Source organism: Macrobrachium rosenbergii, chromosome 10 (genome assembly GCF_040412425.1).
Source record: "Macrobrachium rosenbergii isolate ZJJX-2024 chromosome 10, ASM4041242v1, whole genome shotgun sequence".
In the NCBI taxonomy this organism is placed as follows: Eukaryota; Metazoa; Arthropoda; class Malacostraca; order Decapoda; family Palaemonidae; genus Macrobrachium; species Macrobrachium rosenbergii.
The window spans coordinates 32,842,978-32,866,353 of NC_089750.1; the positions used below are offsets into that span (position 1 = coordinate 32,842,978).

Below are 23,376 nucleotides of genomic sequence, written 5' to 3' on the forward strand. Positions count from 1 at the left end.
CTGTTCGCTAGGTATCGGCGCAGATAAGAGGAAATTGGTGAATTTCGGCACCGAAAATTGCCAATTTTCATCACTAGACAAGCGCCGTAAAATTGGATCGACATTAACTGAGCCTGCTGTTAACCAAGGACTGCCTGTAATTCCTTCAAGTTTCCTCTTTAAGGAATTATTGTGATTTCTCTCATCTATATATTAATTTCTATTCACAGCACAGTGAGAGAACAAAAATGAGTAATTTTCATGTGAATGATTTTGTTTTCATGTGTTAAATTTGGTCTGTTTGTCATGGTAAGCTCATCTACATATATCATCAAACCATGGCTAGTCATTTGTCTTGAATTTGGTGATCTTTCTAGGGACATCCCTTACTGAAATAGCCATCAGCAATTCATATAATTTGTTTTTGGTATCTGGATCTGATAAAGCATCTGAAATATCATGTGCCTAACAAGCTTTAATAATGCAATCCCAGTTGGCTCCAGATTTTACAATGGTGGCATTAGAAATATACTGATTGACAGATATGTCCCTCTCAATGGCTCAGTGGTCGGAAGGGTCTGTTTACTAACAGACCTTGGACTTGACGATATCTGGAGCACCTGTGAATATGAGGTCTGATATATTGCAGGTTCACAATCCCTTTACAAAACCCATAGGGGTGGCTCTGTTTTGGCTTTTTGGATTTTTTCAGAATTTGGAACTGAAAGTTGCTCCATAAATACAGAAGCACAATTTATTTCCAAAAAACATTGTGAAACTCAAAAACATAAAGCATCAAAAAGAACCATAATTTATTTCCAAAAAACATTCTGTGAAACCCAAAAACATACAGCATCAAAAAGAACCATATTTTGCATATATACTCATGTATCATGCAACCCTTAAAATTTTGTCCCAAAACATGATTGCATCACATAAATCATTTATAGTGAGAAATTTGTTTTTGGTAGATTGCACAAGGCTATGCTTAATGTGCAATTTTTTTTTTTTTTTTTTATATCATACTAGGCTAGGCTTCCTGTGCCTGTCTCAGTTTCAGTAGATTTCACTGGAAATGCATATTATATATATGTAAGTTAGCTTTCGACTAATTAATAGCCCTAGAAGCAAAAGTTCAGTGGATGATGCGAATCATCACACATTCAACTAGGTTTGCCAAACTTGTTGCTTATGTAAGAATTCATTACTATTTCTTATAGTTAGCAACCACTTACTATTGCATGCAAAACACAGTAAACCCTCGTATTTGTGGTCTCACTATTCGCGGACTCACGTATTCGCGAATTTCTCTGTAGAACGTATCTACCCATTATTCGCGGAAAATTTGCCCATTCGCGGTATTTTTCACTGAGAAATATTCAGTAATTACTGTATTTTCATATTTTCATGACTAAATGCACTTTCTGTGATAAAACTATTAAAATACTCAGGTATAAGCATTTTTAGAGGGTTTTTTTTATTTAAACTATCAAAATAGGCAGTTCTACATGTTTTTAGAGGGATTTTAAGTATTTGTGGATTTTAGCTATTCATGGTGGATGCGGTATGCATCCCCTGCAAATAGGGGGGGTTTACTGTACTTTGTTTAGTGACACTTCACTCTCAGCTAAAATTGTCTCTGCAGTGATTCTATCATAACTAGTATTTTCTTTTTTCTTTGCTTTCTCGTGGATATAGAAAATTTTGATGGATATTTTAACAGCAATGCCAGATAGCATGGCTTCTCCAACATCATTAGCCTGTTTGTCCAGGTATTCTCTCTTATCCCTCCTTGATCTTTGTTCAGCTTCATTATATAGACTTGTGTAGGTAATGTGTTCTTTGCATCCTTCATTTTTCTGTGCTTTACCTTTTGCATTCAGTTGCAAAACTGATATATAAACAATTTCAGCTTATCAGTAATTTGATTTATCAGAAATGTGGGAAGATGTAACTTGGGTGCTTAAGAGACTGGGAACAGTTTTTAGTTATGTAGAAGATGCTGTACAGTATATAATTTCTATTACAGCCATGATACAGCTGAAGATCAGCTGTCCTGTGGACGAGCAGTGGTTGATTGTGCAGAAAATGTGGATGGGAAAATTTATGGTTATCTTGTGGTGGCTGGAGCTCTCTGGATTCAACCCAGTTTAGCAGCCCAAAGAGATGAAGCTTTACAGACTATTAAGAAGTCAGTTTCCCTGATTGCAGAGCATAAAGTAAGTTTACAGTAATGTAAAGTTTGTTTAAATTATTATAAAAATATATTACTGTCAGTTATGATTTCCTTTTTTTATTTTTTGCTGTCTTTCAGGGTTTGAAGGAATTTTCAAGAATTTTTTTATTAGTTTTGTCACAGTTATTTTCAATATGTAATGTCTAATATTGAAAAAGAATTATCATTCATACTGGTCAAAAGTATAATGAATACTGTATTTTGAATCTAATGTTAAATGATTTAGAAGAAATTATAGGACCATGATGTGGATAGATAAGCATTTATTTTTGGTATTTGTTTATTCAGCTTTCTACTCAAAAGAACTTGGCTGTGGTTATATATGTTAAAGCTGCTTATTTCATTATATATTATTTTGTATCTAAAACAGGTTTTGACATAGGAAAAACCTATATGCCAACTCTTAATGTTGAGTTTTGGCAGATATGTAAATTTAGTTGAGGTCAATATGTTTGTTACATAAGGTGTATTACAACAAACATCTTCCTCCCTCATCTTTACCTGACCTAGCTTTTTGTGCTCGCAACAGTGGGCAGTTTTCTGCTGCAAACAATGTATCATTTTCTAGTATTAGATTTAAGGGCCTCGCTGATCTTCAGATTTCAAGGAATGATCAAAATTGAGTTATTGACAGTTTTAGACTGTTTTATGACTAAATAAACATATCCTGAAGTGTTATTACTCAAAAAAAAATTTTTTATGGGTTCATTGACAATTTTATTCATCACTTTTATCACCCCGTGAGTGACAAATTGTCACAAAACTTGAAAAAAATTTTCTAGTCTTGTTCAGTTCTAAATAATTAATATACTTGCAGTACCCACTAAAATATCTCTGTTTTCTCTAGTGAAACAGCATGGAAAATGTAAGATCAGAGTGACTCACTCTTGGCACTCGTCAAAGTGGCACCTACGCATGTACCACACCATACAATTTACATGTATAATATTTTGTATTTCTTGACTTATTTTCAGTTTTGTATTTCATGACTTATTTTTATAGTAAAATAGCCATATGTAAATCAACATGTGATATACAAATATACAAACATAAGCAACTGAATAGCATTCTTCCACATCACCATTCACGCATAATCATGTCATGCCCGGCTTTTTAGTGCATTTTTAGTACAATTTTTTCTGTCATAATAAGAGCAAAGAAGAGATGTATTATAAGAGAAATATATAAAACTAAATGCACTATTAGATTTGAAAAGACAAAAGAAATGGGAACAAAAGGCAAGTGTCTCTATTGGAGAAATGTCACGAATGTCAATCACCCAAGAGGAAACCAAGCAAGGAGCACATTTCTCTTCATCCAATTATTTTGTAAATTTCAGGGAATGTTTCTTATATGAAAAAATATTTATATTTTAAAAATCAACTTTCTATCATAGTTCCATAGTTATTACAAAGTAAGAAATAATTTTTTTCTTTTGCCATTTTCTCAAAACTTACTTTTTTAAAAAGTAAAGGAGCATACCTCGAAGAAGACTTGACCAAATCCAGTGAAACTTTAACAGCATGTAGTATTACTATATACAGTCTGACCTCTTTAAACCAGCACTTTGGGACCAGGCCACTGCAAACCACAGAAATTCCTTGATGACAGAAATCCCACGTAAAAAAAATCCCCTATGTAAACAGTCTTGCCAGCTCATTCCACATATATAGTGCTGTTATCAAAAGTAGAACAAAGCTTATGAATAATCATTGTCATTTGTTAGGTATAGTTCCTTAGAAAAATTCTGGCCTGATCCATAAGCATCATGCTGGAAATGCTTACAGCACTGTTGGAGCTTAAACTTCCTTACAAGTGCGTTGTCAGATTCTGATCTCCTGGAACTTTTCTTTTTGTTTTTAAAAACCAGAGAGAGAGAGAGAGAGAGAGAGAGAGAGAGGAGAGAGTTTCCATTTGCAAAAGTCAAACACTGCAGAGAGAGTTGTATTAAGAATGATGATAATTTTAGTAAAACTGTAGTTGTACATACTGTATGCAATATATTTCATGCATTATTGTCACATTATTACCATATAATTTGTAAATATAGCAATCATGTGCCATTTGCATTCTGCTAATGTTTACATTCTTAAAATCAACAGCTGATTGCATTTTACTGATTTTACTGATCATCATAACCATTAGTTGCTAAACAAAATGCATTTTGGTGATTAATTTTTTAATTAAATCATCACAGGTGTCTAAAAATGCCACTTTATTTATAAATGAAGTAAACTGAATGAAGTAAAGATGTAATTTCATCAGTATTGGATGTTTCTTTCGGCTCTTCCAAAATGTTTTGTAGTCTGCTCATTATTCATGTCTTCTGCCACAACTATAACCATAAATTTATTGGTGTACTGTACTTAACACTTTCCTCTTGATTGCATGAAGGATGAATAAAGATTCATTTTGTTCTTATGTATGGAAGTCGCCACTGAAAATTAGCAAATTTTTAACAAGTCAACAACTGTAATGCAACCCTTAATAAACATGTGTCAGTTATGGTAACTGACATTGTCAAATGGTTGTTTCTTGATTCGGTTGTTTATATCAGTGCTTGCTGCTGTTTATGCCAGTGTCTTGCATCCAGTAGTAAGTGGTTGTTAATTATAAGAAATGATAAATTCTTAGACAAGAGACAAGGTTGGTAAGCCTGATTTAATATATAAAGATTCTCATTTAACCTAATTAACTTTTGCTTCTAGGCCTATTTATTAGTTAAAAGCTAAATCAGATGTAATATATATTATCAGTGGTATTTTCTGAAACTGGGACAGGCATAGAAAGCCTAGCGTAGTGTAATCTACTGAAATACATCTCGCACTATACATGATGTATATGATGAAACCATGTTTTTGTACAAAATTTTGATAATCGCATGATACATGAGAGCGGATGATACACTAGTGTACAGTCAACTCCTGGTATTCGCTGTGGGTAGGGACCACAACCACCCACGAATAGCTAAAATCCGCAAATACTTGACATCCCCCCCCCCCTAAAAATGCGTATAACTGCCTATTTTGATAGTTCAAACACCAAAGACCCCATCTAAAAACATTTATAACCGCCTATTTTAATAGTTCAAACACCAAATGTATACCTTAAGCTATCATCCTACACCAAATATACCTTAAACTATCATCCTAAAACACTTTATTATCATTTCAGATCCTCTTACAACATTACCCTTAAAAATATGTGGCTCACAGCTGTGTGTGAAAACTAATCGAGTTACCTGAGAGAGAGAGAGAGAGAGAACAAAAATACATATGCACATTAGATTTATTTAATATACTGGTGACAGTACGTAGACAAAGGTAAATAAAGATTTATTCACAAAACTAGGTTATACATTAAACTAAAATCAACATAAAATAAGAGGGAAAACTCCCTCACAAAGCATCAGAGCTACAAGCCAATCAGCAACTAACAAACCTGGTATCCTGCTCTGTGATTGGCTCCTCTAACCCTTCTTGCACCCAATAGCGTGTCGTGCTATAAACCAGTCAGCATGGAGGTAACATACCCTGCTGTGTGATTCGCTACTTCTAACCCTTCCAGCTAATAGCTCCCTTCTATCTATCTATCTATCTATCTATCTATCCATCCATCTCTCACATTCTACAAGTATCCTTTGGCATAGAGAGAGAGAGAGAGAAGGGCTGAACTGAGTTGTTTACATTGGTTAAACAAAAATGTTGGGACGATAGTTTTCTATTCTCTTTGCCCAGGTGCTAACCCCCTTCATGGTTAATATGTCAAGATGATTGACAGTTAGGCCTTCATCCCTCCCTCTAAGTCAGAGACAGAAAAAGATCGGGGAAAACAATTATTGAGCTAAAATCTTACCTAATTTATTATATTTTTCTAAATGAATTGATATTTTGCTGTGTTTACATTAATATTAATATTTGAAAATTAGTAAATCATTTATTCACACAAATCAAACACATGTTACATATGCATAAAAAGTCTTTCTTAACTCAGTGAGAGAGAGAGAGAGAGAGAGAGAGAGAGAGAGAGAGAGAGAGAGAGAGAGAGAGAGAGAGAGAGAGAGAAAACTGAGCAAGAAAGAAGGGAGAGAGAGAGAAAAATGCAGCTCACATACTAGTGACAGTACATACCAAAGCATCGAGCTACAAGCTGTTTGATTGGCTACTTCCAACCCCTTCAGCCAATAGCATGATGTCATGGGGAGAGTGAGAGAGAGAGGGAGAGAGAGGGTGAACATTATTTTTTTTTATACAGTACATGTTACGATAATAGATTGATACTAAGGGATTTTCCTTTAACATTTGATTGATATTTTGCTCTTTTTACATTAATATTAATATTTGAAATTTAGTAAACAATTGTTTATCATACAAAATAAATGTACATGTTACATATGCATAAAAATTCTCTCTCTTATCTCAGTGAGAGAGAGAGAGAGAACAAAAGTACAACTCATACAATTGACAACTTATACACAAAGCATCAAACTACAAGCTGTGTGATTGGCTACTTCCAACTCCTTCAGCCAATAGGTGTTGTCATGGAGAGAGAGAGAGGGGTGAACATCGTTTTTGTTACAACTACATATTACTGTCAGCTCTCGTAGGGTTGGCCTGAAGGATTAGAATGAAATACCAGGCCAGAGGTCAAGCACTGGGACCAAATAGTCTCTCAGCATGGTGATGAATGATTGAAAATAAAATTAAAAACTGCACAAAGGCTTATGGATTCATTTGGCTTTCCTTAGCAACATTTACTCGAGGTTTGACGTCCCTTCCTGCACAAGTTAGGGTAGAAGAGATTCATAAGCATTGGCAGGCAACTCAACTCTTAGGAGAAGGACTTTCTGAAATCAGACCAGTGGGTAGAAGGGACTCTTCAGCCTTGGTAGGCAACCTTTCTAAGAGAAGGCTACTCTGAATACAAACCTTGTTCTCCAACCTTGGATTGTGCCATGCCATTGTACCATGGCCTTCCATGGTCTTGGGTTTGAGTTCCCTCCTAAGGGTACAAACAGACATTTATCCACTTTTTTGTTCACTTTCCTGTTTATTGAAAAGTGTGTAGGACAGGCTGATGAGAAAGCAAAAGTTGCTTGGTGGATTATCAGGAAAGTGCCTTCGTCTTTACCTAATCTTTTCCTTCTGAGTGTTTTATTTCTAAATCCATCCTGACTGTCCTCCCCCAGTTATTGTGGCAAACCTGGTGGATTTCTTTTGCTGTACAAGGTTTGCTGGCCCCACCTTGTCGACAAGTTGCTTCTGGTGTTTTTCAGTGACGTATGGTGATGTTTCTTTATACTCTCAACAGACTTTTTGTAAATAACGTAACTACTGTTGTTGTTGATGTTATTGTTGTTTATTGTTCTGTTGAGTTTTTCAGTGTTACTGTTGTTATGAGTCTGTTAGTTTTGATACTGATTTTATGTTAATTTTAATTCTTCTGGGAGACATTGAGCTGAGCCCTGGGCCTGTTACTCATTACAGTAAGGAAAATTGCAAAGTACTTTACTCAGATATTTGGGTTTAAGGTCATATTTTCGTGATCTCCAGAGTTGTGCCCGTAACTACAATTTGATGTTTTTATCTGAGACACTTGTAAGTAGTAACAAGTCAGTGGTTGAGTTTTTATTGTTGTAACATCCCACTTGTGCAAAGTATGATGGCTGTACAGTCATACCTCGAAATTACGCGAGGTTAGGTTCCGGAGCCCCTCGTGCAAGGTGAATTTTCGCGTAAGTTTGGCATGGTCTTTAAAAATGGTAATAAATGTTTATTTCCAGAGTTTAAGTACTAAATATGCTTACAAAGTATTAAGCTAACTTTTAAATGAACTAAAGTTAGTGTAATTTTATTTAAAATTTAGCTTATTACCCTTAAAAAAGGAATACAGTAAATGGTTGACATAAAAATTGAGTACTGCACAATTTCATAATAGCGCATTTACAGTAGGTGCGTACGTATATTAATGTTACCCCTAATTCATGGGATGCCGTTGTCTTTGTCACTTAGAGTAAAAGCCGTTTTCTTTGCGTCACTAGGCAAAACATCATGTGTCAGTCAACAAAAGTACAATTCCATAAAATATCGAAAACATGTACATAATGTTCGTAGAAGGTAGTACAGTACAGGTAAAATTCAATCAATTTAAAATTATATACTGTACAGGTAATGACGTACAGAGAAATAATAAGGTGTAAAAGTATGTTTGAGCGCTAACTACAAATGAGAGAGAGAGATACTGTAATAAAGTAACTGTACTGCTTTTGTATCTTATTTATGCGCAAATATATAAATACAAATTTTCCATTCTGATTTTACACCTAAAAACACGAAAACTTAAAAATTAAACACACTTTCTATAGGGGTATCATCTTTGTAAATGCAGTAACTAAGGGTATCACACCTTGTAAAAGTACACCAACTGAACATGCTGTAATTACATGTACATACAGATTGCACCAGCACTTTTCTCCGAGGTGAACAAAGTAATTTTCAAAGAATGACACTTGTAATTCGTTTTATCAAATGAGCGCGACTGAACAGCCTCATCTCAAGGTCATGTGAAGTCCTTGTGACAAAGACTTTGCAAATGGACATAATACTTGTATGATATTTATGTACAGAAATATAAATATAAATTTTCCATATCGATTTTACAGTTAAAAGCATGAAAACTTATAAATGTACTTCAAACATTAAACAAGCATTTTCTGCAGGGGTATCATCTTTGAAAAGTGCAGTAACTTTGCAAATGGGTATCACATCTTGTAAAAGTACACTAAGTGAATGTGCTGAAATTACCTTTGCATCATATTTATGCATGTACAAAAATAAAAATAATACATTTTCAATACAGATTTTACACATGAAAGCATGAAATGCATTTTTCATAGAGATTTTACACATGAAAGCATGAAATGCATTTGTCATAGAGATTTTGCACATTAAAACATGAAATGCATTTTTCATACAGATTTTACACATAAAAGCATGAAATTCATTTTTCATACAGATTTTACACATAAAAGAATGAAATGCATTTTTCATACAGATTTTACACATAAAAGCATGAAAACTTGCAAATTACTTCAAAAATTAAACACCCACTTCTGCAGGGTTTCTCGAGAATTTCGTGTGTCTGTGAAAAAATCGCGTATGCCCATTAGTTAGGTTCCAGTGAAAAGTGCGTGTGTGTGTGAATTCGCGCAACTCGAATCGTGTAAGATTGAAGTATTACTGTATTCACTAAATCCAGACGACTTATTTATTGTCAGTATTGAAAATTCTATCAGTTCTAGGTGTTTTTAGAAGGGTTCTAGGCATTTGCAGGTTAGCTTTTCCTTGGGGGGGGGAAGGTGTGGTATACATCCCCCACGAATACGGGGGTTTATTGTACTTATTTCTTTCGGATCAAGTATTCTTTTTCCAACTTTTATTCTGGCATGTCTAGGTGGTTTAATATGGTTATGATTTATTTTCTGGAATTTTTCCCATATTTTTTGTATGGGAGTATTATTAGAGAGATCTGATATATATTTCCTCCATGAAATAATTCTTCCTTGAATTGCGTCTTTTTTAAATTTTGCAGATTTTTGTTGTATAGAGGTTTTAATGTATTGATTTCTAGTAATAATATAGTAATTGTTTGTAAATTTCTTCTAATATTGGTAATGTTTGATTAATTTTGTTGAACTCTTTATTTAAATTATCTATCCCGTACGGGGGTAGTGCTGCCAGTGCACCTCATGCAATGCACTGTAGGTATTATTTAAGGTTCTTTGCAGCGTCCCTTCGGCCCCAGCTGCAACTGCTTTCATTCCTTCAATTATACCGCCTTTCATATTCTTTCTTCCATCTTGCTTTTCACCCTCTCCTAACAATTGATCATAGTGTAACTGTGAGGGTTTCCTCCTTTTACAACTTTCAGACATTTTTACTGTCAGTTTCCTTTTCAGCTCTGAATAACCTCATTGGTGCGAGTGCTTGGTCTGTGGCCTAAATTCTATATTCTATTAAGTTATCAGTTCATCTCCCCACTGTGTTTTATATTTACTAATTCTGTTAGCTTATCAGAACACCATGGAACTTTGTGTTTTGTTGGATGAGATTTTGATTTTGGTGTTACTTTTTCAGCATCATTTTTAATGAAATCAATAAGATTAGTTTTATTATGGTCTTTTAAATATTCAAATGGTGGGATATTCTTAGAGTGCATTTCATATCACTCCCAATCTGCTTTATAAATGTTATAGTGAGGGGCATGTTTTGCAGGATTGCTTAGTAATAATGAAATTAATAACTATTGGGAAATGATCACTGGTGTAAGAGCCATCAACTATAGTACAGTATTCCAATCTAATCTGTCTAGTATACTTGAGACACACAGAGTTAAGTCTACTGAGGCAAACGTTCCATGTGTTTTTGAATAATACGTGCTGAGTTTAGAGTTAAGTCTGCTGAAGAAAATGCTCCACGGGGTTTTGAATAATATGTGCTGATTTTGGCATCATTTATACAGCACATGTCATTTGAATCCATGAATAATTCTACTTCCTGCTCTGATTGAGTTTGTACAATTATAGTCCCATAATGGGTTGTGGGCATTAAAATCACCTACCATTAATGAAGGTTCCTTGGTATTGTAAAGTCATTCTTTAAGCTTATCAATGTTGTAATTTTTATCAGGTATAAATTACTTAATTATTGTTTTTTATTCATATTTAAATACGTGATATTTGCAAATCAGTAATGTTTACAGGTACTTTGTCATAAATTACTTTATGTACATATATGGCTGTACCTAAATTTTCTTCTTCCTCTCTTGAAGTAGATGCTAAGGTGTATTTACCTATTGTTGATACAGTTTTGTTGACATGTTGTATAAACATAATATCATTGGTTCAGATTCTTTTAGTAATCGTTGTATTTCTCTTAGATGTAATCTGGTCTGTAGACCATTTACGTTCCATTGTATAACATGACTGTTGAAAATATTGTCATAGCAGTCAAGTTTTGCTTTTTTTTTTATCATCAGCTTGCATTTTTTCTAATAATTTACTCACAACATTTGTTTTTCTTTATAATATATTAAGTTTGCAGTGCACATGCAATCTTTTTCATGGGTATTCAAATGAGTGGTTTCGTTTTTCTGTATTTCATAAAATTTTTTATAATGTTTGTTAAACCATCTTTTGTTATGTTTTTGTTATTATTGCACAATTCAACGAAACAGTCATTACATTCACATGTGTTATGTATATTTCTTGACTCATTTGCTCTTGTTGTACCAATTATTTGTGATGGAGTAACCTCTTCTCCCTTGACATAATCATTGTTGTCTGTGGTTTGGTTCTCTTCTACTTCTTCAGTGTTTTAGATATCTGCTTTCATAGGTTTTATTATTAATTGAGGAGATAAAGGTATATTTTTAGCTTATTTTTGATTTTGTTCTTTGTTCATATCCTTTGTCTTTGATTTAACTAATTTTTGTCAAATAATACGTAGTTGGTTTCTTCATTTTGGGTGGTGTTTTCTCCAAAGGTCTTTTTTTTATCTTTAATTTCCAGTCCATCACAACTTTCCTATGCTACTTCTGTAGTAGTATTTTCTTGTGCTCCTATTTGCATTAATATTTCAAAGGAATTTTATAAAATATATGTATCATTTATACCTGTTTATTCTTCATTTTAGTGTTTTTCTGTAAAGCATTAATTTCTTCAGATTTATTTTTCTGTGCTCCGTAACTTCAGTCTGTATGCATTTTTGTTTCATTATCGGCGGGTCTTAAATTCCTCTCACTTTCAGTTCCAGTTTAGCTGTTTTTATAGACATCCCTGTTCTTTCTTGCAATATTTTCAACTCTTTATTGTATATATAATACATGCATTCTTTGGACTTTGCATGATGATCTTGGCCACAGTTTCAACACTTGGTTCACTGCAGTTCCATTGTGAGACATGTTTGCCAGATTCACAATACGCACATTACAGGTTTGTTTCGACAATATTTCTTTGCATACCCATATTTACTACAATCTTGATGCTAGTGACTTTGGGACATATGGTCTTATTTCTTTGTTTTGGCCTGAAATTTTTATTTTTTGAGTAGCTCTTCACCTTCAAATTTTATTTTTGCAATTTTTAACATTTGTTTATTTCTTTGCTTACTTTGTATTATATTATATACCTCACAATCTTGGACTCAGGGATATCTCTTTTTAAGAGCGTCCAAGAGAATATTCTTTTCGATTGGTTTGTCCATGTTCTCAGGAAGCACAGTAGTACCCTGAATGCTGTTCATTGTGCCTTTTTTTTTTTATTTTCATATATATATATATATATATATATATATATATATATATATATATATATATATATTGTCTATTGTTATAGACATACTGTATAGTCCTTAGATTGACTTTTTGTTGTGGGCTTCTACAAGCCATGTCTTATATCTGTTTAAAAGACATTTCTTCCACTGAATGTGTTTAATAAGTACTTCTCTAACTTTAGGGGTGATTTGTGTTCTGTTTCCAAGGTTAGAAACCTTGACCAACTTCCACTTCCAAAGAGGGAGTTGAAGTGAGTCAATGTTGGGTCATGGCAGTATTTACTTTTTTTAGGCTTATTACAGCGGCACTTCAGCACAGTGGTCAGCCAGATGCATTCCATTGGCAGTGTGGGCGCTCAGGTTTGCAGTAGCACACACAGCACAGCGGTTAACCAGACAAACTCCAGGATTATGGATGTATGACAGACAAGTTTGGTCTTGCATCCATGATTCAAACCTTGTGCTTGCAACTTCCCGTTGTTTTGCCAAGAGATCAACAATACCTCCAGACTAAGTTCCGACAACTTGTGTTTGGTTCCTACTCAGTCTAGAAGCGGTGTCTAGGAGCTCCATTTCTTTTGAATAGTATAGTTACATTCCTCTTGCTGCTGCTGCTGTAATTACCAGCTGATCCACAATCCAAGGGGAGTATTATGTGGATTCTCAAGATCCAAGTTGGACACTCCTTGGTGTGGTAGCAATGACACCATGGTAGTGCCATGGTCAACAAAAGGTCCTAGTGTCCTTTCACCTGCTCTGTTGCAGTGCAAGTACACTAGCAGACAGAAGAACATTCAGTGCAGTGGCCAACCATACATCCCAAGCAAGATGGATGTCATTACAACATTTATTCACTGAAATCAGGAGATAAGGGCATTTGATCTTGACACCTTGACTTACAGATTCATTCAACCTCTAAAGAATCTTGATCATGGTCATTCTTTCTCGACTTACTGAAGTTGGTGCTTTTCTTTTCTGTCTTCTTGCACCTTTGGTTCCCATTTACATATGGAAGCTTACGCCTTTCATCATTCTACATGTTTCGAAAGTGTTCAGTGAGATGGATCATTCCACTTCCATGGTCCTGTGGTGCCAGTGAAGCATGACGTTTGTGTTGCCTCTGTAAAGACTAGAATTTCAACCCAATGCCAACAACTCATTCATTACCTTCAAGTTGGCTGAGAAATGGTGTCCAAATTGTCATTTCTCTTGACTGGTGAGATGATTAGATGAGCATACCCCACAACTTCTTGGTGGACATCAGTGCTTTCCGACCAGATCCTTCAAGGCCAGGGGCATCGGTTTGTCATCGCATTCAGAAAGAACCTGTCGGTTAGGTACTAGGATGGAATGTAATCGTGCAGATCACATTCATCTCCTTTTACCTTGGTACGTTGCCCATAGGTCCTTGGACTCCTTTTCCTTAGCTCCTATGGTGGATGCTTAACAAGTTATTTAGTTCACCCACCTCTTGAGGGACAGGTTGCATCTTGCCTAAGGTGTGTGGCTGCTAGGAGAAGGTGTGTGTGGGACTGGCTTCCCTTTCTCCTGCACTCCTTCCTCTTCCAGTGAGCAGAGGAACAGTGAATGAGTCATCACGGCTGGACTGGTGGGCATGCAGGTGATTTAGATGACTGATTATCCTATCTATGATCTAACTATTTGGATTAATAGATGCAAATCCTTCCTTCTCTCTAGCAAGGGGAGAGAGGGACTGACTATGAGCAAACCAGTTGGTTATTCTTAGCTTTTTAGTTTCTGACACTGTGGGTTAATCCAAACCTTTTTGAATCAAGGTTATTACATTTAATTTGAAATGCCCAGAAATCTGACAATTGAACATCTCTCTTGTTCAGTGGATCAAAAGCATGGTCTCCTTCCTTTGCTCTTTCATGACCAGGAAGAGAGTGCCAGGTGAGCCGAACTACCAATCAGTTCAGAGATTTACTTGGAATCCTCCCTCTAAAAGTAAGTCTCCCACACGTGAAGACCGAGGGTTTGTATTGGTGTAGGAACAAAGGACAAATTTTTTAAAAGTAATTTGTATTTTTCCTAATATGCAAACCTGAGGTCTTTACATTAAGGGCCCACCTCTTACCACCCCTTATAATCTTACCTGGGACAAAAGTTAAACTGCGTAGAACTGAAAGTATACCAACTGGGTGGGTGGTGCTTCTGCCCCTGCCATTGGTAACTGTTACCATAACCAACCTTGCAAAAGTTTAATGGCCAGACTTCCAGCTCGCTGAAAGTTAATCCCATATGTGAAAACCTCAGGTTTGTATGTTAGGAAAAATACAAATTACTTTAAAATTTTGTCATTTTCATATACTGTAATACCCCAAACTTCCTCGATTCGAGTTGCGCGAATTCACAGACACACAAATTTTTCATTGGAACCTAACTTCAGTAAACCCCCCGTATTCACGATCTCATGATTCGCAGACTCACATAGTCATGGATTTCTCTGTGAAATGTATCAACCCATTATTCACGGAAAATTCGCCCATTCGCGGTATTTTTCACTGAGAAATATTCACTAATTACTGTATTTTCATCTCATTTTCATGGCTAATGCACTTTTTTGTGATAAAACTATTAAAATACTCAGGTAATGCAAGCAGCATAATCAGGCAGTGAGAGAGACCAGATTACAATAGACAACTTTTCCTCCATCTCTTTATCCCATCTTCTAGTTAAAAAAGTAAAAGAGAATGATAAAAGTATTGTTAGTAATGTTATGCTCTTGCGTAAATGCATACAGCCATAAACAACCGACCGAGAAACTGTTGTTTTGTTTTTAACCGAATCAATAACAACAGCCATTTACCTGGTATTTCAACCATCGTACGGTAATAAACAATTACCATAGCTTATAGCACAAATGATGTTAAGTAGAATAAGACTGATATATTTTTACATTATACCCTTATTCAGTATAGATAAATGATCACCAAGGAAATATGCTGCTAAATTTAAGCTGCAAGTTGTAGGTGAAGCTGAAAAAGCAATGTTGAAGCTGCTAATGACTATACTGTAAATTATCGTGCATCGGCAACATGGATGAAACTCGATCGTAATTAAAATTGGAGAGAAAGTATTTTAATCAAAACTACTGGGCATGAAAGAACACATTACTGTTATTTTGATGCTGATAAACGATAAATACATAAAGCTTGTATTATGATGAAATCAAGTGAAAATTGCGAGCGGAATCTTGAATTTTTTTTACACAAAACAAACATCTCCAAACTGCCATTGCCATCTATTAATGAAAAAATAGCTAAATTAATTTCACAACGAGACAAATTTTAGTTATATTTCGACTTAAAAACACTTTGTATAACGAAAAATAACCTTGTCCCATATAAATAAAGTATCTAGAGATTCATTTACGCTAACTAGGAGCAAGAAAAGTGCTCTGAACTGAATTATATACAGTGAAATAAACACTGCATAAACGATTTCCAAACCAAAACATTGATCGCTATGACCACAGTATATAATACAAAAGTAATATAAGAATATATACAATATTATTGGATACAGTGAATTAAGGTATAACATTTTAAAAGATGCATATTTGTTATGTTGACATTTGTATAATACGATATGTGAATAGAATACAGTATAATGTAGGCTATGCTACCGTATATGTATACAATGTACCATAGTGTAGGCTAAGCTAGTTCTTGTTATTCAATTTCTCTTTGCACTGAATTATCATAAGTCACTTTGCATGAACCTCCAGAATTAGCTGATATTAATAATTGCTGTACTGTGTATGTATAGAGTATACTTTATAGTGTAGGGTAGGCTACCATATATGTATACTGTACATGGTACTGAATACCCTAGTGTAGGCTAGGCTATGTTCGAGATACGTTTTGGTATTTCTTACGTTTTTTCCAACAAACGATGATGATGATTTTTTTTTTTTTGGAACCTAACCCCCATCGTAAGTAGGATAATACCTGTATAAGCATTATTAGTTTGTTTTGTGTGTGTTTGAACTATCAAAATAGGCAGTTCTAGGTGTTTTTAGAAGGGTTCTAAGTATTTGGTGGTTTTAGCTATTCTTGGGGGTGTGTGGTACCTATCCCCCGTGAATACCGGGGTGTTACTGTAATGGTCATTCACGAGTTTTTCACAGACACGCAAACATTTGTGAACACTGAAAAATCCTGCAAAAGTGTTTGTTTAATTTTTAATGTAATTTGTAAGTTTTCAAGTTTTTATGTGTAAATTAAATACCATTAAATATTAAAAGTAATAATCTCTCTCTCTCTCTCTCTCTCTCTCTCTCTCTCTCTCTCTCTCTCTCTCTCTCTCTCTCTTTTACTCTCTCTCTCTCTCTTTATGAGAGAATTTTTATGGTACATGTATATAGGTATGTTTATTTGTTTTGTATGATTAGTAAATTCTTTACCTAATAATAAGTACTAATTTTCAAATACAGTATTAACAAGATTAATAAGGTTAAATAATAATAATAATAATAATAATAATAATAATAATAATAATATAACTGTAGTTACAAAATTTGTATTATTTTAAACAAACAAATTCTTCCCATCATCTTTTGTAAGAAGGTCAAAGGCAAAAGCTGTCAGACATGTCATTTAACATGACAAGAAAGGGGAGTGTTGCTGATTAGTGGTCAAATGTTTTTCTCTCTCTCTCTCTCTCTCTCTCTCTCTCTCTCTCTCTCTCTCTCTCTCTCTCTCTCTCGTTCGTAGTTAGCCAACCTACGTATTACTGTTTCCCTGTATGTCTTGAACTGTACAGTAGATAATTTTAAATTGATCGAATTTTACCTGTACCGTTTACAAACTGTAAATGCGCCGTTCTAAAACATAGACATAGAGCATTTCAGAACAAAAAGAAAGAGACAAAATAAAGAAGATTTTAAAAACGAGGTTGAGAAGACTTCTAAAAATAGATCGGTGGAATGGGGGGAGAGAGAAATAATATACTAATCCTCACACATTCCTATATTTTTATGTCAACCATTTATTTCTTTTTTTTAAGGGTAATGTATTAAGCTAACTTTTAAAGGAAATTACAGTAACTTTAATTTCAAATTACAGTAACATTAATTTTATTTAAAAGTTAACTTAATAATTTGGGAGCATGATTAAAGTAATAATTTGGGAGCATGATTAAGGTCATATTTAGTGCTTAAGCTTTAGAAATAAGCATATATTAGCATTTTTAGAGACCGTGCCAAACTTACGCGGAAATTCACCCTGCACGAGAGGTCCTGGAACCTAACTTCATGTAAGCTCGGGGTATGACTGTAATTCTGTATTTAAATTCTGTAATTACTTACATTTAATTTGCATATTGTAGCATTCATATATGATTAAACATTATAAAAACATATTACTATGAGATTCAGGGCCTCTGTAACACGGTTTTTTCGCAATAACTTTTTATCTATGCATTTCATAAATATAATGCTTATTCAGAATACACATTATATCTACACAAATTTTGACTGTATTCTGCATTACGTAGGTTGAATAAATTTGGTAACTTACTCAGAGAAAAGGTTTCAAATGCACTCATTATGTAACTTATGACAGCATTTCTTCCCTCTTTCTCGGTGGATGATTGGCTATACGTAACAAAGGCTAGACCTCTGGCAACAATGACATAAAAATTTAAATACAAGCAAAGCAGTACACCTTTATGAACTCTGAAACCTCTCCACTGATAATTGTCAAAATGAACAAACCAACAAAATATGTTAATAAATACAAAAATACTTCGATTATTAGTCTAACTCCCAAAATAAGTTTCCCAAGAAATTACAGTCTACTTTATAGGTCACAATCAGATTGACAAGATGTAGGGAATAGTTGGTAATTTTCAAAACCATAGTAGACAAGCTTGATTTGATAACTGCTATATCCAATGTCAAGCAATTTTTATTTATTGGCTATCTACCTATTTACTGAAAAAAAAAAAAAAAATAGCCGGTACCGTATTTTGGCTTTAAACCTTCACCAATAATTATCGTCAGAATGATGACTTCATGAGGCTCCACCCACTTTGGCCTCGTTATAATTCAGAATAACACTGAAGGCTATCATGGGCATTGTTGGATTAGAAAATTTAACTTCTGGCTATAAAAACTCATTTCTCGAGTAGTTGTAAGAAGTGCTAAGTGATCCTCAAGGATCCCAGCAGTTGGCCTAAATGTTTAATTCATGTATATTACTGCTATTACTACTGTTGCGGCACTACTGCTACAGTAGTATTACTACGCTAGCACAGATACCCCACGCACATCTATGCATCGTTCTGCCATTCATAAAGTCTTTTTCATGTTTTTTCACTGTGCAATAAGCCATGGCCTCCTCAGAAATTAAGTTTAACATTAGATGATAGGTTATTTCATTAAGCTAACAAATTATGGCAACTGGGTATGTTATTGCCGATGTTGAAGCTAAAGATAAAGAAAAAAAATTATATCGGATGATCTGTTGGTCTGCTGGAGATTTTAGCACATACAAGCTTGTATTTACTTTGGATCAAAATCTTATTTTAACAAAAAAAGGATTTTGACAAAGGAAAAATCTATTTCTGGGGAGAGACCTGTGTCACCCGGTGAAATAACCTTTCAGCACTTATTTCTAGGTAAAGCTATTGCTAAATATACCAGAGAAAAGCTAAAAAGCTAAGCCGGAGTTACTACTCCTCAAAAGTGTCGAGCTCCATGAAATGGAGTCGTGTATGAGAAAGGGTGAGATTGTCACAATCACAGGCCTCCGCCCTGTAAACATTCCCAATGTCAAAAGTCCCACCGAGTAAGGTGCCGTTAAAACCCCTGCACCACTCATGGACTGTAAACAAACCGGCGTCACCCACATTCCATGTTAGCACCCCCATCCTGGAATGGTATTTTATCAGGGGAAAAGAAAGGAACCATGGGTGGGTCACCGGGTGACACAGGTCTCTCCCCAGAAATAGATTTTTCCTTTGTCAAAATCCTTTTTCTGGGTTTTCCACCTGTGTCACCCGGTGAAATAATAACAGAGAAATCAAAATACCATCCTGAAACAAAAAGGGAAACTTGTAGAGGAAAGTAATAAAACTAGAAGTCCACAAGAGTTTTAATTATCCCGGTAGCAAGATGTGGTATTTAGATATAATAAAGATACTTAAATTTAATGTAATACTAAAGTGTACATAAATATAAAACCATCCTTAGATTAATGAGTACATAAATGTGAAAAATAGGTACTAAACATTATACTTAAGACTAAGGTGGGGGAACTATGTCCCACAAGAGAAAAGAACACACAGCATATTTAAATTAAACACATTAGACAAGACAAAACTATGACATGGTCATGAGACAGGCTGTGAAGCATGCCTGACCTGGAGGTGACCTAAGGGGAATAAATGAGGCAGGTAGGAGGGAGGAGACTGACTGAGTACTAGAAAGAATTAAACGGAGGGGGGAACGATGTTCCCTGCCGCCACTGTAGTGAACTTCAGAGCTTCTAGTGATTTCAGGTAGTGGCGTTTAAAAACTACGGGAGACTTCCACCCCGTATATTTTGAAAGATCCTCAAAATTCATATAATGGAAATAGTTAGTGGAGGTGGCCACTGCCCTAATGTCATGTACTTTTGAAACTGAATCTGGGTTTGCATGTTTAATGAAATATAAGATCTGTTGCCTAATGGCTTTCATAGAGATAGTTCCTCCCCCTTCCCTTACAAACAGAGGCCCGGAAGTTATCTGTGAGGTCCTGTCTAAATAGGCTTTCAAGGTAAAGACTGGGCATAAAGTCAGGTCTTGTGGGAGGGGGATGACCTTCCAGGGAGACCACCTATCTCGAGGATCTTCATTCTTAGCTAGGAACTTAGGGTGAGGAGCTAGCAACACTTCACCTGATGGAAGGAAATCAATATGGTTGGGTTCTCTAGACAGGGCAGACAGCTCAGAAATTCTAGCACCTGAAGCTAAACTAATAAAAAATAAGGTCTTCCTCAATAAGTTAGTGAAAGAACAATCCTGATTATCTATTTCTGAGGCTAATTTAAGAACATCATTTAAGAACCAGGAAACCGTATATGGGCGGGTTACTGGTCTTAAACGAGCACAGGCTTTAGGGATTGACGAAAAATAAGAGTCTGTTAAGTTAATCTTAAACCCGTGCAAAAATATCTTTTTCAAAGCTGATTTTGCTGTAGTAATAGTACTTGAGGCCAGACCTTTCTCAAATAATGACCTAAAAAATGAAATTGCTAAATTAGTGGTCATTACAGTTGCTTCAGATTCTTTTAAGAAGAGTGCTAATTTCTTTACTGCTGAGTCATATTGTCTGAGAGTGGATTCCCTTTTGTCTGATTCTAGGAACAAAGTGTTAATAGAATCAATATTAGCATCCTTCTGAGCTGCAAACTTCATGAAATCCACAAAGCCAGGGCATTCTGAATTCTTGAGGAAGCTGACACAGTCTGAGTTTGTACTATTTGCGTCAGTTTTGGGTTGGGAATTTGCAAGCACCAAAGCTTCAGCTCTAGAAGAAGTGGAAACCAGTTGCTCTTCGGCCAGTTGGGAGCCACTAGGGCTATCTGACCCTTGAATGTCCTGAGCTTGTGAAGGACTTTCAGTAACAGGTTTACTGGTGAAAGAGGTAGATCCTTTTCCACTTGTTCCAATCTATGGACATTGCATCTGTGGAGTGAGCTAGAGGGTCCAGGTTGGGAGCAACATAACAAGGTAGTTTGTGGTTGCATTCTGTTGCAAAGAGATCTACTTGAGACCGGAACCTGATTGCAAATCCACCTGAATGAAGTTTTGTCCAGGGACCATTCCGACTCCAGCGGAGTTGTCCTGGATAGGGAATCTGCAATGACATTCCGGACCCCTGCAAGATGGGTAGCAGACAGATGCCACCGGTGTTTGTTTGCTAGAGAGAATATTGCTATCATAACCTGGTTGATCCGACTCGATTTGGAACCTCCCCTGTTTATACAATGTACTACTACTGTGCTGTCCAGAACCAATCTTATATGAATCAGATTGTTTGGACGCAGTTTCTTCAGGGTTAGAAAGACTGCCATAGCTTCCAGGACATTGATATGGAACTGGCGGAACACGGTGAACCAAGTCCCCTGTACCTTCTTGTGGTGAGAGTATCCTCCCCACCCGCTTAGGGAAGCGTCGGTGTGAATTACTAATGACGGAGGAGGAAACTGAAGAGGTACTGACTTTGATAAGCTCTTGACAGTCGTCCAAGGCCGGAGTCTCTTTTTCAAAATCGGCGGAATCAGAGATACTTTGTCTCTGAACCTGACATTGGCTCGGCTTCGCCATACCCTGTTTATGTCTTTCAGTTTGGATTTCAAAAGAAGATCCGTCACTGAAGCAAACTGAAGAGAACCTAAGACTCTTTCTTGGGTACGACGGGAAGCTTTCTTGTTCTTGAGGAACTGTCTGGTTGCCTTTGCTATTTCTCTCCATTTGGCCAGCGGAAGAGATAGTTTGTGTGCACACAGGTCCCACTGGATCCCTAACCATTGAAAGCGACTCTCCGGAACTAGGCGGGATTTCTCCCTGTTTATTTGAAAGCCCAGTGATTCCAGAAAGCCGATTACTATGGCTGTTGCTTTCCGGCATTCGTTGATGTTGGATGCCCAAACAATCCAATCGTCTAGGTATGCGGCTAGCATGATCCCCTGAGACCGGAGTTGCTGAACTACCGTATCTGCCAGTTTGGTGAAGATTGTGGGGGCTATATTGAGACCGAATGGCATGACCCTGAACGAGTATGCTTGATTTCCTAGTCTGAACCCCAGATAAGGAGAGAACCTTCTCAATCGGGACGTGATAATAGGCGTCTGAAAGATCTATAGAGGTGGTTACGGCTCCACGGGCAGTAGGGTCCGAACCTGCGAGATTGTAAGCATTCAAACTTGTCGCATTGAATGTAGGAATTTAGACGAGACAAGTCTAGAATTACTCTTCGCTGACTGGAACCTTTCTTTGGAACACTGAACAGTCTGCCTTGAAATTTCAGATGCCTCGCTTTCTTTATTGCCCTCTTTAATATAGAACTTTCACAAAGTCCTTCAGAGCCTTGGACGGTGATTGATGGAACCTGACTGGGGGGAGGATCTCTGCACCAACTCCACCCCAGTCCTTTGGAGACTATACTCTGGGCCCAGGGACTGAAGCTCCACTGGTCCCGAAAATGATATAACCTCCCGCCTACCTGAGATATCTCACTGGGCTGGAGAGGGTCTGCCTCCCCTGGAGCCTCTGCCTCCCCTTCCTCTGGAGGAGGAGCGGGGTGTTCCTCTACCACGGAAGTATCCTCTGGCTCTCGTTCCCCTTGCATTTTGAATTGACCGAAATGCACCCTGGCTTTCATATGAAGCGTTGAAAGCTGGGGAGGAGACATATGAAGGAGCAGCGAGAGGTTGATGGGCTGGTTGGACCAGCACATACTGAGGTTGAGGTTGGGACTGAGAGGTTGAGGGATGACCAGGGACGGGGACCTGGACAGCCTGCAAGACAGTCTGAGTCGGGAGCCGTTTAAATTTCTTGAACTTCTTCCCTGGCTTGGGGTGAGTTCCGGCGGGCTCAGACTGCTTTCTCTTAGAGGATAAGCCCCAACGGGAGCGGAGACTCTGATTGGCCCTAGTTGCCTCAGCTAGGACCGCATCAACCTCTTCCTGGGGGAAGAGATTAGCTCCCCAGATGGAGCTTTTCATGAGCCTGTTAGGCTCATGACGGATGGTGGCTGCCGAAAAGATGTGTTTTCGGCAGTTCAACCGGGCCTTAATGAAGTCATACAGGTCCTGC

The 23,376-nt window shown here is 36.4% G+C and overlaps 1 protein-coding gene across 1 annotated transcript in view; it reads left to right on the forward strand.

Moving 5' to 3' along the window:
* LOC136842587 (uncharacterized) overlaps positions 1-23,376 on the forward strand; it is a 441,719-nt gene that overhangs the window by 193,459 nt on the left and 224,884 nt on the right. The window contains 1 exon segment of the mRNA XM_067110134.1: positions 2,009-2,198. Within this exon segment, the coding sequence (XP_066966235.1) occupies positions 2,009-2,198 (190 nt within the window).